Below are 14,501 nucleotides of genomic sequence, written 5' to 3' on the forward strand. Positions count from 1 at the left end.
GTTTTAAAGTTTTTAAACAAGTTGGCTGTCTTCCTGGACTCTTAAATTAAAGGGCAATTAAGTCACTTTCAGTCTGGAAAGAGTTGATGGGTGTTTCCTGGTTTGTCTCTTTAAAATTTTGCCAGAGTGATTAATGCAATGAAAAATTGTCAACTGTCAAGTTGGGGCTGTCAGCCAACACTCAAAGCATTTATCTAAAGCCCATGCTCAGACTCTTTTGGACTGCGGACAGGAGGAAATGGGATAAAATGAGGATGTAGGAAAGAGTAGCTGGGCATAAAGGACACCAGCACAGCAACACCTGTACCTTAATACTGATAATTATTATGGGAGGAGGAGAAAAACTGCTGGTGCTACGGGCTTCGTGGAAAGCTGTCTTTTTCCCCCATGGGGGAGAAAAACCTGCCTAAACATCAGCCCCAGCTCATGGCTACTTGTCAGCGTTGGCTTTGCCAGTTATACACAATTAATATTTGCAGAGCAGGTGCCCTGCTGCCAGCACGAAGTGAGCACACGTGAACCCTCCCCTGGTACGGCGGCAGGGCTGCTGCTGCACAGGGAGTACAACCTGCCCTTCGTGCTGGGGCTCCCCGATATCCTGGCAACGTTGCTGAGACTGTGCAAGAGCTCCCGGCTTTCCCAGTTACTAGAAATGCCTGCAGTCTCCTTCCCTTTGATTTCCATGCTCCTTCCTAAGACTTAAAAGCTCAGATCTATTTTGTTTCTTCCGGGGCTGCTAACCAAAGCTGACTCCTGAATGAATTCTGTCTTTGCTTCGGTTAGTCATCCCTTCAGGACAGATTTAGTAACTGCTCAGGGGAACCACGGAGAAGCCAACAGTTCATCGTTGGAAGGCAGCACCCACTCACTGTCAGCTTCATCTTTTTCTGAGCTAGAAAGCTGAAAGCACAGCAAGTCAGCCAGAATTAGGAGAGCGAACCTCGAGCCTCACCTGTTGTGTGGGAAGGTGGATAAGCTGATACGTACCTCGTCCCAAACCTGACTGCAGGCTCCGGAAAGTTGCTGCAGTGTGAAATAACAGAGCAGAGAGAGCAAGTATCTGCAGCAGGGTTCATCGTCCCCATCTGCCAGAGCATCCCTTGGGGCAAATGAACCTCCAGGAAGGGCTCCCAACACTCCTGGCTGCGGGGAAACTGCCGGAGCTTCCACCACGCGTCCCTCTGAACCACCACAGAGCTCACGGCACCCGGACCTGCCCCTGGACTGCAGCAAATCTCTCCTTGAGGTGCAGAATTAGTAACGTTTGAAGGCTAAAGAATTACCCGTTCAAAAATGTTTACTGCTTGTGTTTCTTAAAGCCTGTATGCTCCTCCAGAATTTTCCATAACATTGGTTGACTAGAGGCACGGCACGTTAAAACTTGTCCTGATAAGCAATAATACACCAGAGTATTTTAATGCATAGATATGAGTCACGACACTGATGCTTCCAGGTAAGGACAGTTTATTTGCCCCTTTGAACAAATAAGGCAAGATATTTGAGAAAGATCAAACAAAATCTCCTGTATCAAACTCAGAGGAATGCAATAAAAGTTACTATTTCATACATATACAAACTAATGACCCAACACTATTATATACAAACAGCCAGATCTTACAAAACAGCATTTCAAGTCAGCACTTTATGCCAGTGTTGCTAATTTCTTTGTTACAAAAAAGTTAAAGCTACGAACTTCACATTTTTAAGTCTCACATGACTGACATAATCAGTATCTCTGGGTTTTAGAAGCAAAGATAATGGTTTGTCCAGAACACTTTCAGCAATGCAGATGGACCCAAGGAGCACACGAATGCAGCTTCACAATTAAGCAAGCTTTTTGCTTACAAACTTTGTCAGAACAGCTTTCCCCTAGGGCATGAGCCTTGGTCTTAGCCTGGAGGACTCTGAGAAGTGAGCAGGTACTATGCTCCCAGACACTACAAAGAGACCAAAAAGGGAATTACTTTCTCTAACAGATTGAAAATTGGTGAAGGAGAAAATTATTCCTCTGCATTAGAGCTCCAAGTGCAAGAAACATCATTGAGTCTCAGCCACTGCAAGCATTTAAGAAAGGTTCAAAGACAGTTAATCCATCAGACCAGTTTTACTTATTTTGGTTCATTTGCTGTATTTTAAGACAATCACATCAGCAAAGCGGAGTATTTTGAGAGTGCTTACATTCAGTTACAGCAGTCACAGGTTTGCATATTCGTAAATAAGACACCACCCTGTGGTGTTTCACCTAAACCTGGGGTTTTCTAATGCCCTCCAATCACTAGAAAGTTACCTACACAGTGCAGAGGTAAAACTACTCCCAGCAGAATCTGCTTGATCCACGCCACATGCAGGCAGTGCACCATTTACCATGTCCCATATCCATGCCTGTCACCAGAGGTGTTGGGCCAGATCTGTCCAAGTGCCTAATACAAGATCAATACTTGACCAGAGAACTCTCTCTCAAGTTGTGGGAGTTTCTTTGATGCAAAGTGTGCTCATGAATATTGCTCATAATAAACACGTGTTTAGGGTAAAACGTATTGCACCGATTTCAGACGAGCACTGTATGAGCCCTGATGTTCACACAGCACTTCATGACACCTCATTAGAGAGCCTGGACTAAGGGATTTTAGTCTGTTAACAACAACGAAGCTTTTAATTACCTGGCTTTCCCAATTCAAAACTTTCCCAATAGTTGAGGCTACCAAATAGCTGGCTGTCCCAGATGTACTCTTCCTTCTGCACCCTACACACACCGCTCACTGCCTCCCTTCCCCCTTAGGGGCAGCCGGTTTGCTGATCTCCGAACCAGCTGTGTTCGCACTGCGCATCAAACTGAGACAAACCGATACAACCAGACCTGCAGAGGGGTAAGAATGGCTTGGTTCCTTTCACAGCAATGGAGTATATCTGTTAACAGTAGCCAAGAGTCTGCTCCAAGGGGAAAAAAAGACCCTACAGAGGCATGAAATGAACACTTCACCTCTCTAGCAGCATTTGATTCAGGAGGCTCTGTTATTTAGTTAAATTATCTAGGTGACATACCAAGACCTATTTCAGAAGAATGACATGGAAACTGTTCCCTCTATCAGAGCAAAATAAAAATAAATCAGTAAAAACACTCGCTCCGTCCAAATATTTCATCATCTGCTAGATCCATCTAAAACTACATATCTCTCCTGTTACAGCCCGTGGACAGAGGCATCACTTGGTCTCTGCCCTGCAACTAGGCTCTTCCCTTCTTCTGTTTTACTCTCCACTCTGTCGGTGTGAGTTCATTGCACCATCCTCACAGCGATTGTACGTCCTGGGGCATTTTCATTTGTTGAGACATACCAGACAGGAATGACAGGGAAATTTAAAGAAAGAACACAAGTGCATCCAGAGGAACTGGAAGAGCAGAGACTGATTCTCTTCCAGTAAGACAGCAGTAATTGTCTTCTATCCAGATCAACTCCGCCTTTGCTCCACCACCGTAAATGCACATCTTTGTTAATTCAACAAAGAAATTTTTCTGATGTGCTAAACCTTGCAGAAATGTGAAGGATTGTGAAATTAAGTTTTTATTCAAGCATCTAAAGATGTAAATCTGAAATGAAGCCTATAAAATAGTTCACAAACTGGAGATTAAGTCCTCTCAGACACAGCAGAAGCACCTAATTCCTGAGAGAGGTTTGCACAACTTCCACCCATTCGAATACTGTTTCCTTTTCCCAGCACCGCACTGCCAGCAGGGTCAGTCTCCCTGAAGGACACCTCCAAACAGACAGACAAAGGGGAACTGGATTGCCGATTGGCTTTTGGTTTTAAGCCAGTGTGGATTTTAAACTGCAGAATGTAATTTCTGATGGAGGCACAACATGTTTTATCTACTTGTATTAATTCGTAAACTACACAAAAAGAGGACAAAACTGAGGTCTCGAAGAAACCACACTTGCTTAAAGCAAACAGTGTAAGGCATGGGGCTTATTACAGGCTTTTTAAAAAATGAGATTTAAGTTTCTTTCCAAAGGCTGGAACAGTTTGTACGTGTTCTCACCTGCTCTCTTCAGTGACCTAAACTTATCAGTACCTTAACAGTAGAAAAATACAGTTAACAGCTTGGAATTGAGCTGTGCATTCACAAAGAAAAACAAAAACACAAAAGATGCAGCCATTAAATACCACAAATCCATATTAACTTAAACCAAAATGGACTACTGAAAGTTCAGTTGAGAAGAGAGTGAGCCAACTTTCATTAGGCTATTTCTATCTGTTCCTCTGATTTAAAAACAATCTCCCTAAAAACAGTAACACAGCTCCTTCGGAATAATGTTTTAAATATATGTCTAACATTAAAACATACCATCAGGATTTTCCACTTAATGGCATTCCTGAGTTCACAAAGGTGCTATGGAAAAATAAACGAGCAGAAGTATTGCCCTCTATTTTGCTAGCGTATTTCAATAGAAATCAATCTGTTTAGTAGTCATAAAAGCAAGGAGTGATTGTTTGAGGATGGAAGAACATTCTACCAGTGGCTCAGAAGTTCTGCTGCCGCCGCTTCTTGGCTTCAATGGCATCGAGGATCGGCTGCCGCTTTGACTGGTACTTCTGGCGGATTTCTTCAATCTCCTGCTCCATCATGGGGTCCAGGGCTGAGAGCCTCCTCTGAAGTTCATCGACACTCCAAGTCTTTAGCTAGCAGGGAGGTGAAAAGAGGAACAGACATCAGCATCAGCACAGCCATCACCCACGCATCTACAGGGATTTGCTGCCCGTCCGATGGTCACAAGGCATCTTCCATCAGGAGAAGGTGGAAAAGTTCTGCTCCAGGCTGCTGGGCTCCTCTCTCAATAAGACTGGCATGAGCCTCAGGACACTAGGCTGCTTTTGCTCATTTTACACATATATTACCTGCTCTGTTCAGTGACAGTGTGAGTGTATAAAAACAGTGAAATGTTTCTCCCATTGAGTCTTTTTTTAACGCTTCATTTTGCAGGCTTAGAACAGAGATACTGTATTGACATGGAATAGAAGTGAAGTTCTCTTCCCCTCCCCTTTCCTTGCAACTAAACTTCCTTCTGCTAAGTGACAAACAGAAGGGAATAGGAAGAAAAAAAATCATTGACAAAAGCTGCATTTGAAAAAAAAAAAAAACACATTTATGTACAATTAGGCTGAACCTCAATCATGGTGAGGAGTTCAAAGTTCTCTAAGAGACAAATCCCAGAACACACCCAACAGGTCACTCTGGGTCAGCCTCATACTGATATAATGTGCAAGTACAATTTGTATTTTACTGTACACGTGAAGATGTCAGGCTAGTCTGGACAAGCTTCCCTTCACTGAATTCCCTGTCTGCCTGCCCTTTGTTTAATTGGTTCTCTTGTGTGTGCCAATTCGCTGGGAACTGGCACAGAAAAGTTTTATTCTGCGATTAGAGATGCCAAGTGTGGCCTGGGACAGTCTAGACTGTTCACAGCTACATCCTATACATAATATTATATTATAACCTGTGGAACAGACAGGATTTTAGGAGTATGGTAAATAATATGGACACTGGCAGTGCTTCAAATGTTCATCTCAGCACCAGTCCTTTTCCCATCCAAGGCCAAGTGATCCCCACAAACACACGGCAGACACTATTTTACAGCCACTGCCGCAGGATGGGAATGACTATTTGCACCACCTGCTTTCAGCCACCACCCGCTGTGGCAACTAAGGACATGCCAAATAATTTGGGGGGGGGGGTTTCGTGAAAAAAGAAGTGTCAATGTTTAGACTTTCAACAAATGTCATAACTGAGCGATTTATCTTTACTTCAGTTAAATGCAAGCGATGCTGCTGTCCCGGTTTAGCTGCTAATTACGTCAGCTATCGTGGTTATTCTTCAAGCCATTTCTGAACCAAAAGACACAGCGAAACGCTTGCTGCCTATTCTAAGGCAACAATTGAATTACTGGCTGTTTAATGGCAGTTGTACAGTTTGCATCAGTCCTTAAAACATACGTAAATACTACAATAAGGAAATCCTGATCCTTCTTCCTGAGGTGGAGGAGACACCAGTCCCCAAACCACAAAGTCATCTGTTGGCTGATTTCTCACATATTCTGCAAAATAAGACAGAGATTTCCTAGTTGCGGTTACAGGATCACCAATCCACTTTAATAATCTAAGCACAAACGAAACAAAACCTTTTTAGCAAGGGTATACAGTCTTTCGGCCTCTCCAATCAGCCAACTGTTCATTAGAAAGACAAAGCACTTCCTCCACAAAGATATACATTATTTATACACATTAATGCAACTTTACCAGACAGCAGTTTAAGTTGATGCATGGCACCAGTTGCCTTTTCACACTAATTTATTATGGAGCAGGTAATCATTCAACATTCCCCTTCCTCACAGTCCAGGGAATTGAACAGTCAAATAAAAATGCAAAAAAAGAAGAAAACATTAATTCAAGTACTGAACATATATACTAATCAGCTATATCACATCAAATGGCTGTCAGCTCTCACAGAGCACCCAGCGCTAGAATACTAAAAGAGAGTTTTGGAACAGATCTAAACCACCCTGCTCGTGGCTTAAGCCTACTATTAGGTGTCAGAAATGGTCCTGAGGGTGCAATCTTCCACAGACACCTTTTGAGCATCCTCCATCATCCTCCCAAAGTGCTGGTTGCTGCTTACAGCCAGAGTCGGCGGACCAGAGGGCAGAGCAGATTTACAGCGATGGTCTCTCCAGGCCCCAAGAATGTAGCAGTAAGAAGAAAAAACTGCCCCATGAATGTTCTCGAACATGATCTAGCATCATGGGACATCCTCCGTGGATACCGACACACAAAATCCTTCTGCTAACCGTAAGCAACTGCTTGCCAAGGGACGCAATGACAACTCCTGGGACTGTGTTTGTCAGGACAGATGGCTACGGTACGGAAGGGGCTTAGAGCCCAGCTAAGCCTGGAGCAGGCAAAAGCCTACAGATACATATTAATATGAACAAACTGGGAAGTGGGTTACCTGCGCAGATGCGTGATGCAGAACAAAGTAGCTACTTAAGAACGGGGATGGTGGGAGAAGGAAGAAAGGCAAGTCGACACAGGCAAAAATCTAAGAGCACAGCAACACGTTCTGTGTGCAACGCTCCGTGCTCATGGGGATGAACTAATTACAGAGTTTTCATCTGGAATAACGTCAGCATGGCTGTGAATGCCATGCTACTCTGAAAAGAGGCAGAAAAGCCAAAGGGCAACACTAGTAAAAGGTCCAGATCGTGACTGCTCACCACAGATGAGCTGACAAGAGACTGACAGGAGCCCAATCCCTAACGAGAGGCAAGTGCCCCCGCAGTCGCAGAGGATGCCCAGCTCTCCGCTCCCACTGTGCTTCAGGCCTGCGACAACACGAGCCCTGGGACCTGGGCTGGGCTGTTACTCAGCTTGTCCTTCCACTTGCACACACATCTTTAAAGGAAAAAAAAAAAAAAAAAAAAAAAAGAGAACTGTTTAAAACACAACGGCCTCCATTTCCCTTTGCTGCGTGGCATTTCAGTGTAAGCCAATGCCACAGACAGGTTTCCTCCCAGAAAAGAAGTTTTTAAACTCTAGCATATCTGTCTCTGCAGTGGCAGACTCCTGGGATACTGACATTATTCTCTTAGAGAAACGCCAGAAGCAAAATAAGGAAAGAAGGACAAGGACAGAGCATCTCATGACAGACGGTTACTCAGCATAAAGTCTCAGCCCTGAGCAGCTGCAATTAGAGCTGGTTTTAGTGAAGAGAGAATGGAATGGGCTGGAATGGGCTCAGTCTCATTCCTCTCCTCACTTCTCCTCGGCAATTCTTCTGTTATAAGAAATCAGAAGTGTCTTTGTAAAAGCTACCTGTTTTGGTCCACAGTGATCAAATAGCTAAGACAAACTTTTAAATGAAGATATCTCATTTTAAATGTAAAGGCTGATATAAAATACTTGTTCTAAGGTTGGTCAAACACATCTATCGACAGGGAGAGGCAGCAGCGCAGCAAAACTGTCCAAGCAAGGCTGTATGTGCTGAAAGCTAATTTTTAACCATTCGATTAACAGCTGTATTTTTACTCAGGGTTTTGAGAACAATCTTAACTCTGTAAAAATGCCCAACTGAAGACAAACCTCAGAGGTGCAAATCTTCACCCGAAAGCCTCTCGCCCACAGCTGCGTGTGCCGTTCGTTGTTCCTCAGGCTGCAGACACCACTGACAGCAACATCTTGTTTTACTACGTTGATGATTTCCACTATATAATTCAGAAGGACATATATAATTACATCCTTCAGAAGGACATAACCTACGGCCTTTCCATGCATACGCAGTAACAGTGGACAAATCAGGAACAGATCATTTGATACACAATTTCTTCCTCAAGGAGAAGATTTGTAGGCTATTCATGACGTCCCTTTGCCAGCATTTCAGACAGACTTGCGGATAACTACTCCGCTGAACAATGTTCACCTCAGCAAACTGCTTCTGAGTTACCGTCCTTTCAAATCAGCATTTTAAAAACAGGGGGGAAAAAAATTCCGCTTGCATTTGTTACAGTCAGCTAAAGTGTCACTGCAACGTGATATTCTACTGAATGTAAATGAATCTAAGCAGCAAATGGAGAATAAATGAAGGCTCTCTGCAGACAATGTTAGACATAGCCACAGGTTCGATATTCGAGGGCACCATGGGCTGAAATTTATACCTACGCAGTTCTGTCCTGGGCAAGAAGCGGTCTAAAATCCTCCCACAGTATTTTTCAACAGACCATGCCAGATTTATATTTCACACAAGATCTACTGTAAAACACAAAGCCTAGAGAATTAGCTCAGCCCCTTCCCAGCCCCCAAGAAAACAACACAAAAAACCCAAACAGTGAAAACTTTTTGAATTAGAAGCTGATGCAAATGATTTATCACAGTTCTCTTGGTATCCATAGTCCTTACACTGAAGAGCACCCATGCCTGGTTTTCCTACAGCACAGTCTGTAGCTTGACCAGTTTGGGACCCAGCATACTCCCCTGGTCCCTCAATAGCCCTTCAGCAGCACAAGGTCACCACTGCCTCGGACCAGTCTGCACTACTGACATAGATACAACGCCGTCCGGTAACCCCCAAGTCACTTCAGCTATCATTCTTATTTGTTCCTCTACCAAAACCACTGCCAGCAAAAGCCTCTTGCTGCATGAATTATAAAGCATCAAACAGAAACGAGCTGCTTCCCAGCAGCTTTCAAATATTTCTCCCCCAACAAAGAGTTTCTGCAGAGCACTAACTCACCGGCTGCGCAGGAATCAAAAAATATTATCTTGGGGCAAATGAAAAACATGTTCCTCCTGCAACTTTCTTTTTATTTGCTGACATTGAATCTGATCCCTAGATTTAGCACAAAGGCTTTTCTTTGCATCTTTGCAACATTTCACGCAATCTGGGCTTTGTTTTTAAACACTGTCTTAGAAGCCCTGAAGCTTGTGCCAAACATGAACCCTCCATCTCCAGGGAGGGGATGCAGCTCTTCTACCATCATCTTTTAATCGTGTAGATTGACCTTGACTTCTAGAACAAAACAGGAATATATATGACATTGGTGAGACGGGGTTATTTTCCCCACGGTGAAAGGATTTGGATAGTTTTGCAGAAGAAGGATATTTTCAAGTCTTGATAGTACAGCAAATCCCACAAATAAAATTAGGAAGTTGTTCTTTGCTTCCTTAGCCCTCTAGTCATACCCCTCCGCTGTAATTTCTGCGAGTTTGAACACTTGTCTTCCACATGCTCACGCAGAGGATTTTCTGAAGAGCCTCCCACCTTTACCACCAATAGCCTGTGGCTTTCTAAAAAGGAGACACCCGGCTGCAGCAATCGGTCTGCCCTTCACCCAGATATTCCAGGTGGCACTTACTGCTCAACACAACTTGATGTCAAACTTTTTAAGTTTTAAATAGCCTTTAGAAAAACCGGCTTTCGCAATTATCACTTCATAAGGGGCAGTGGGAGTTTGAAGACTAAAATACAGAAGTAATAAAATTGCAGCTTCCCACGCTACACAGGGAAATAAATTCTTAGTGGAAAAGATATGAGCTAGATGGGAACTAAAGAAAAAAAACAAACGAATTGTCTCTTTAGCACAGCTTTTATTTTTATATCTTCCTTTTCTGCCTAGTTTTACACTGCAATCTAACAGTTGTTGACTGCACACCCAGTGATCAAAGCCCCCCAAAGAAACTCAAAACACCTTGAATCACAGTAATAGCGAGCACAACTCATTTACTTGTGTGTTTAGACAGGCAAACATGACTTGAAAAGGGTTTTTATCCAAACCAAGTTATCCAAGCCATGCTAAACATTAAAAGCCAAATAGAAATCTGCTGCTAGAGATAATGAAAAATATTACCGCTGTAATCTAGTAGCAACAGGGTACTTTGGAAAAATAAACCAAACCCAAAGGGGACTACAACTGTATGGAAGCACATCAGAGCCCCTCGCAGGAGGCTATTGATTATCACACTAGACACCAGAAGCAGCTACATACCAGACATAAGTACAAAACCTACAGATAATCTATTAAGTGTTCAGACATCCTTTGGGAAGGGAGGCTCTTCACCGAAGAGGCTAATTAAAAACTCTTGCTTCAGCTGACCTTGGCTATCAGCAATGCTATCAAGACGCTCCCCTTCCAATAAAACCGAGGGCACGCTTGCACTTCCTCTCCAGGATCAGATCAGTTTGATGCGTATCCGCCTCGACTTCTGAACTTTTCTTCTCTCACCTCCTCAAGCAGAGGTTTATTTTTGGGAGGCAATCACCCATTGGATGCCACTTGCTGCGACTATTTGTAGCAACCACCTCGGAGCGTAATTCAGCCTGCCGCACGCGGGAGTGCATGGGTGCCACAGCAGACCACAAGCTAGGGAGAGGTGTCAGATCTCAAGGGTTCATGAATGTGAGCTCCGACCAGTGTAAGAACTGAGATTATTCTGGAATTAGCCTTCTGTAACTTGAAAGACTGGTTAAACACAGTATCAATTAAATGCTCGTATCAAATATACTCTGAGGGAAGAGATTACTGAATAGTACTGTGCACTTTTTTAAACCAGCAAAAAAGGCATTCAATTTCTCTGGCCAAAATTAAATGTAGAGGGTGATTTCTCATGCTAAGCAGTGCTCCAGACTTTAGGTCTTGAAAACGGTGATATAAATTGGTGCTGGAATAGCATGCCATTTTTTTCCTCAGCATTTTTCCTGAAATGCTGGCTCAATACCATTTGGCATCCTTTCAATCACTGATCTAAAAAATTAAATGCCTTATTCTCATTTATGTTTCTAGCATAAGGAGGCCTTGATGTAATGTATGAGCAGGCATTAACTATTTATTCACTGTAAGTTGTCCAATGCAAGGGACACAAGAATCTAAGAATGTACAGGCACTTACTGCCCACTTTTCATCACGACTGTCAGGTCCCTACAACTGCACAAATCTGCCAAGAAGCCATGCTACAGAAAATCAGAACCCCAGTGCCCACACAAACATTAATTATCTTTATTTTCCCCCCTTTTAGCATTAGCATGTCAGGGAAGTTTCTCGCTGTTATGAAAGCAGTGGATGAAATGCACTCGCTGTGGGATTTCATGCAAGATTAAAAATACAGATATTAATCTTTCAAAGGATTTGAAAAATAAGTCTCAGCAGCACAAGCTTCTGCTTTTAATGCATCTTAATTATTTAGGCAATGTGCTAGCAAAACACATCATGGGCTGCAGCATTCAGCACAAGTCAAAACAGCACTGCAGCCAGAGCTTCCCAAGGAAAGTGAAGAGGATCTGCCACCAGTGCACGTCCGGAGACAGTTCTTCCAGGCCACCTCGTCTGGGCAGCAGATGACTTTCCACAAAGAACTAACGCTCCAGTTTCAACTAGATCAGCATATGCTCTAGAGGTCAAATCAACTTCAGTCAGTGCAAGTCAAGCAGCTGAAACAGTTAAATGACTACAATCAGCATCACTTTTTGTGGAGGAAAGGCAGAAGCTAACACATACTCAGCATTTGATCCCTAGCCGAACGGAAAAAAGGATTTAAGAGAGAGTTTTATCAGAGGAGACCCAGGCCGCCTTAGATGACGTGCTCGGGCTAGCTCTACCTTACTTTCACAAATGTGGAGTTTTATGGCTACCGAAAGTGAAACATGTTACTGCTACATTGCCAGTAAGGATCCTAGTTATTTTCTATGTAGCTCTGCTTATTTGATTAAAATAAAGGTGCACGATACCAGACCACTGCATCTGTCCTATTCCTCAGAATTACTGGAAGGCGACGTGTGCCTTCCTCCCCTGCTCCCTGCCAGACCACTTTGTGAAGACCATGGCTAAACTGGAACCTTCCCTCTGTCTTGCATCTGCAGGAAGGACTACTGCCAAGACCTCTCTTTTCAGCTTAGCATCTTGCTAGCTTAGCCAGGCTTCTCCCAAGCTGCCACACGACCACAGCCTGACGGGTTTCTTGGGAAGCTGCCCCTCCATTCCGGGCACTGCTGCTCACACCACCGGTACCCCTTCACTGATGGAGTCTCACTCACCAGTGGCTGCCGAGGCAAAAGGCTGCCTTTAGCATGAGACAAGTAAAGAAGCCCAAGCTTCATCGATACCGGCTTTCTGGCTATTACTTGGATGGCAGCAGGGTGATGCTGTAACAAGGATTCAAGTTGAGCCCAGACTCAGGTCAGTCTGAACCACCACCAGCACAGCTCGCCTCCAGGCTCACCTACTCCCAGCCATGGGCTCCTGCTGTGCCTTGTCTTGCCAACCTACGAGCCATGTGATAGCCGAGATCTCACTGGGAAGTTACTCACACACTTCCCCAGTCACTCCTCATCTGATATATCCTATGCTGATATTTGATTTTCTGATTTCAGGGGATCTGAAGGGTCTATATGAGAGTGAAAGTATGTGTGTGTGTGCTCAGGATTTGTCTCTTCCATAGCAAGAACTGCCATAGTACTATTACTCAACTATCTCTTATTTGAGGGTATATTTACACCCATAACTTTGATCCTGCTGGTTCAGCAAGGACCATCCTCAGGTGTACTTTCAGTAGCTAATTCCTGTGACCACTATGGAAGAGACACACACACATGCTTTAGACACATAACTGCTCCTTCACCAGCTAAGAGGGATCTTTGCTTTGTCTTCTCACCCTCCCCACAGTTTGGAAGTTTTCCCCCATTTCTCGAAAGCCTGGAAGAGCCAGGGGGGAGCTTTGCTCTTGGCAAGATGTCAGAAAATTCCCGATACAGAAACCAATTTCAGAAGATTATAGCAAACATCTACATCTCCCTGGCTACTCTGGCTACCCAGACATAACTACGCAGCGATTATGCAGAGCGGTTACCCACAGAGCACAGAAGATTGCACAACTACGGGAACACCATAGCCTGCATCAATAACGCTGGCATCCCTGAGTTGCTCTTAGCCAAGAATTGCACTTTATTAATCCTTACTGTAATACTTAAAAGGCTCAAGACAGTTTTGGTGTTACGGCCAGCACAACCATATATCCTCTGCATACTGTTATTACCCTCAGCATTGTGTAGAAGTTATATGAAGGAAGAAAACCCACCCAAAGCTCTACTCATTGATAGGAGTGGTCATAATTTTTTTTTTTTTTAAAAAAAGAGCAATGCATTTTAATCTTCTGAGCTCCAAGATTAAATTTCCTTTTTTTAGCCTTAGTATCAATTATGAGTATGAGTAATGTTATTCACTTCCAAAATCATCCCAAGTACCATACACACTTAATCTAAACAAAGGAAATGACAAATTGTGTCAGTGTTATTCTGCAGCACTGAACTTCAAGAAATCCAAACCTTAAAATCCTTTCGGGACTTAGAAAGTGGCTGACTAATCCTGTAACCACAAAGACAAGTTATCTCACTGTTTTTTCTTCAGTAACTGAATTAGAAACCAAGCTAAAAGGTCAGCCTGTCTGGACAAGAAAAAAAAAAGAGCAAAAAAGGAGCATCACTTGCTTATAAAAAACACTTGCTTGCCAGAGATTTGACTAAGGAAAAACACAGCAAAGTTTTTTTTTTTCCTTCTCTAAGTGATAATGTTTTAATTTTATCATAGAACCACAGAATGGTTTGGGTTGGAAGGGACCTTAAAGATCATCTAGTTCCAACCCCCCTGCCACGGGCAGGGACACCTTCCACTAGAGCAGGTTGCTCCAAGCCCCATCCAACCTGGCCTTGAGCACTGCCAGGGAGGGGGCAGCCACAGCTTCTCTGGGCAACCTGGGCCAGTGTTCTTATTTTCTTAAGTAAGCGTACCAAAATACCTCTGGACATGCTAAAATAAATGATGTCATTGGGCTTTGAAGATCTGTCTAGCTGCACAAATCAACTGTAAAGTACACAGCTGACCAACGTGGGGTTTTTTCTTCTTTTTTAAAGAAAAGCAATCTGTGAGAAAACGCTGATTCCTTTAAACCAAACAAAATTTTCTACAATC

At 43.4% G+C, this 14,501-nt stretch overlaps 1 protein-coding gene across 3 annotated transcripts in view; it reads right to left on the reverse strand.

Annotated features, from left to right (window-relative positions):
* Nucleotides 1-1,456: 1,456 nt before the first annotated feature.
* Nucleotides 1,457-14,501, reverse strand: part of STK4 (serine/threonine kinase 4) — a 47,946-nt gene continuing 34,901 nt past the window's right edge. For all 3 annotated transcript variants that reach the window (XM_068419712.1, XM_068419710.1, XM_068419714.1), the window contains one exon: nucleotides 1,457-4,677. In XM_068419712.1, coding sequence (XP_068275813.1) covers nucleotides 4,519-4,677 — 159 coding nt within the window. In that variant the 3' untranslated portion in view covers nucleotides 1,457-4,518. The remainder of the gene's footprint in view (nucleotides 4,678-14,501) is intronic.

The sequence above is a fragment of the Nyctibius grandis genome, chromosome 28 (genome assembly GCF_013368605.1).
Source record: "Nyctibius grandis isolate bNycGra1 chromosome 28, bNycGra1.pri, whole genome shotgun sequence".
NCBI classification, from domain to species: Eukaryota; Metazoa; Chordata; class Aves; order Nyctibiiformes; family Nyctibiidae; genus Nyctibius; species Nyctibius grandis.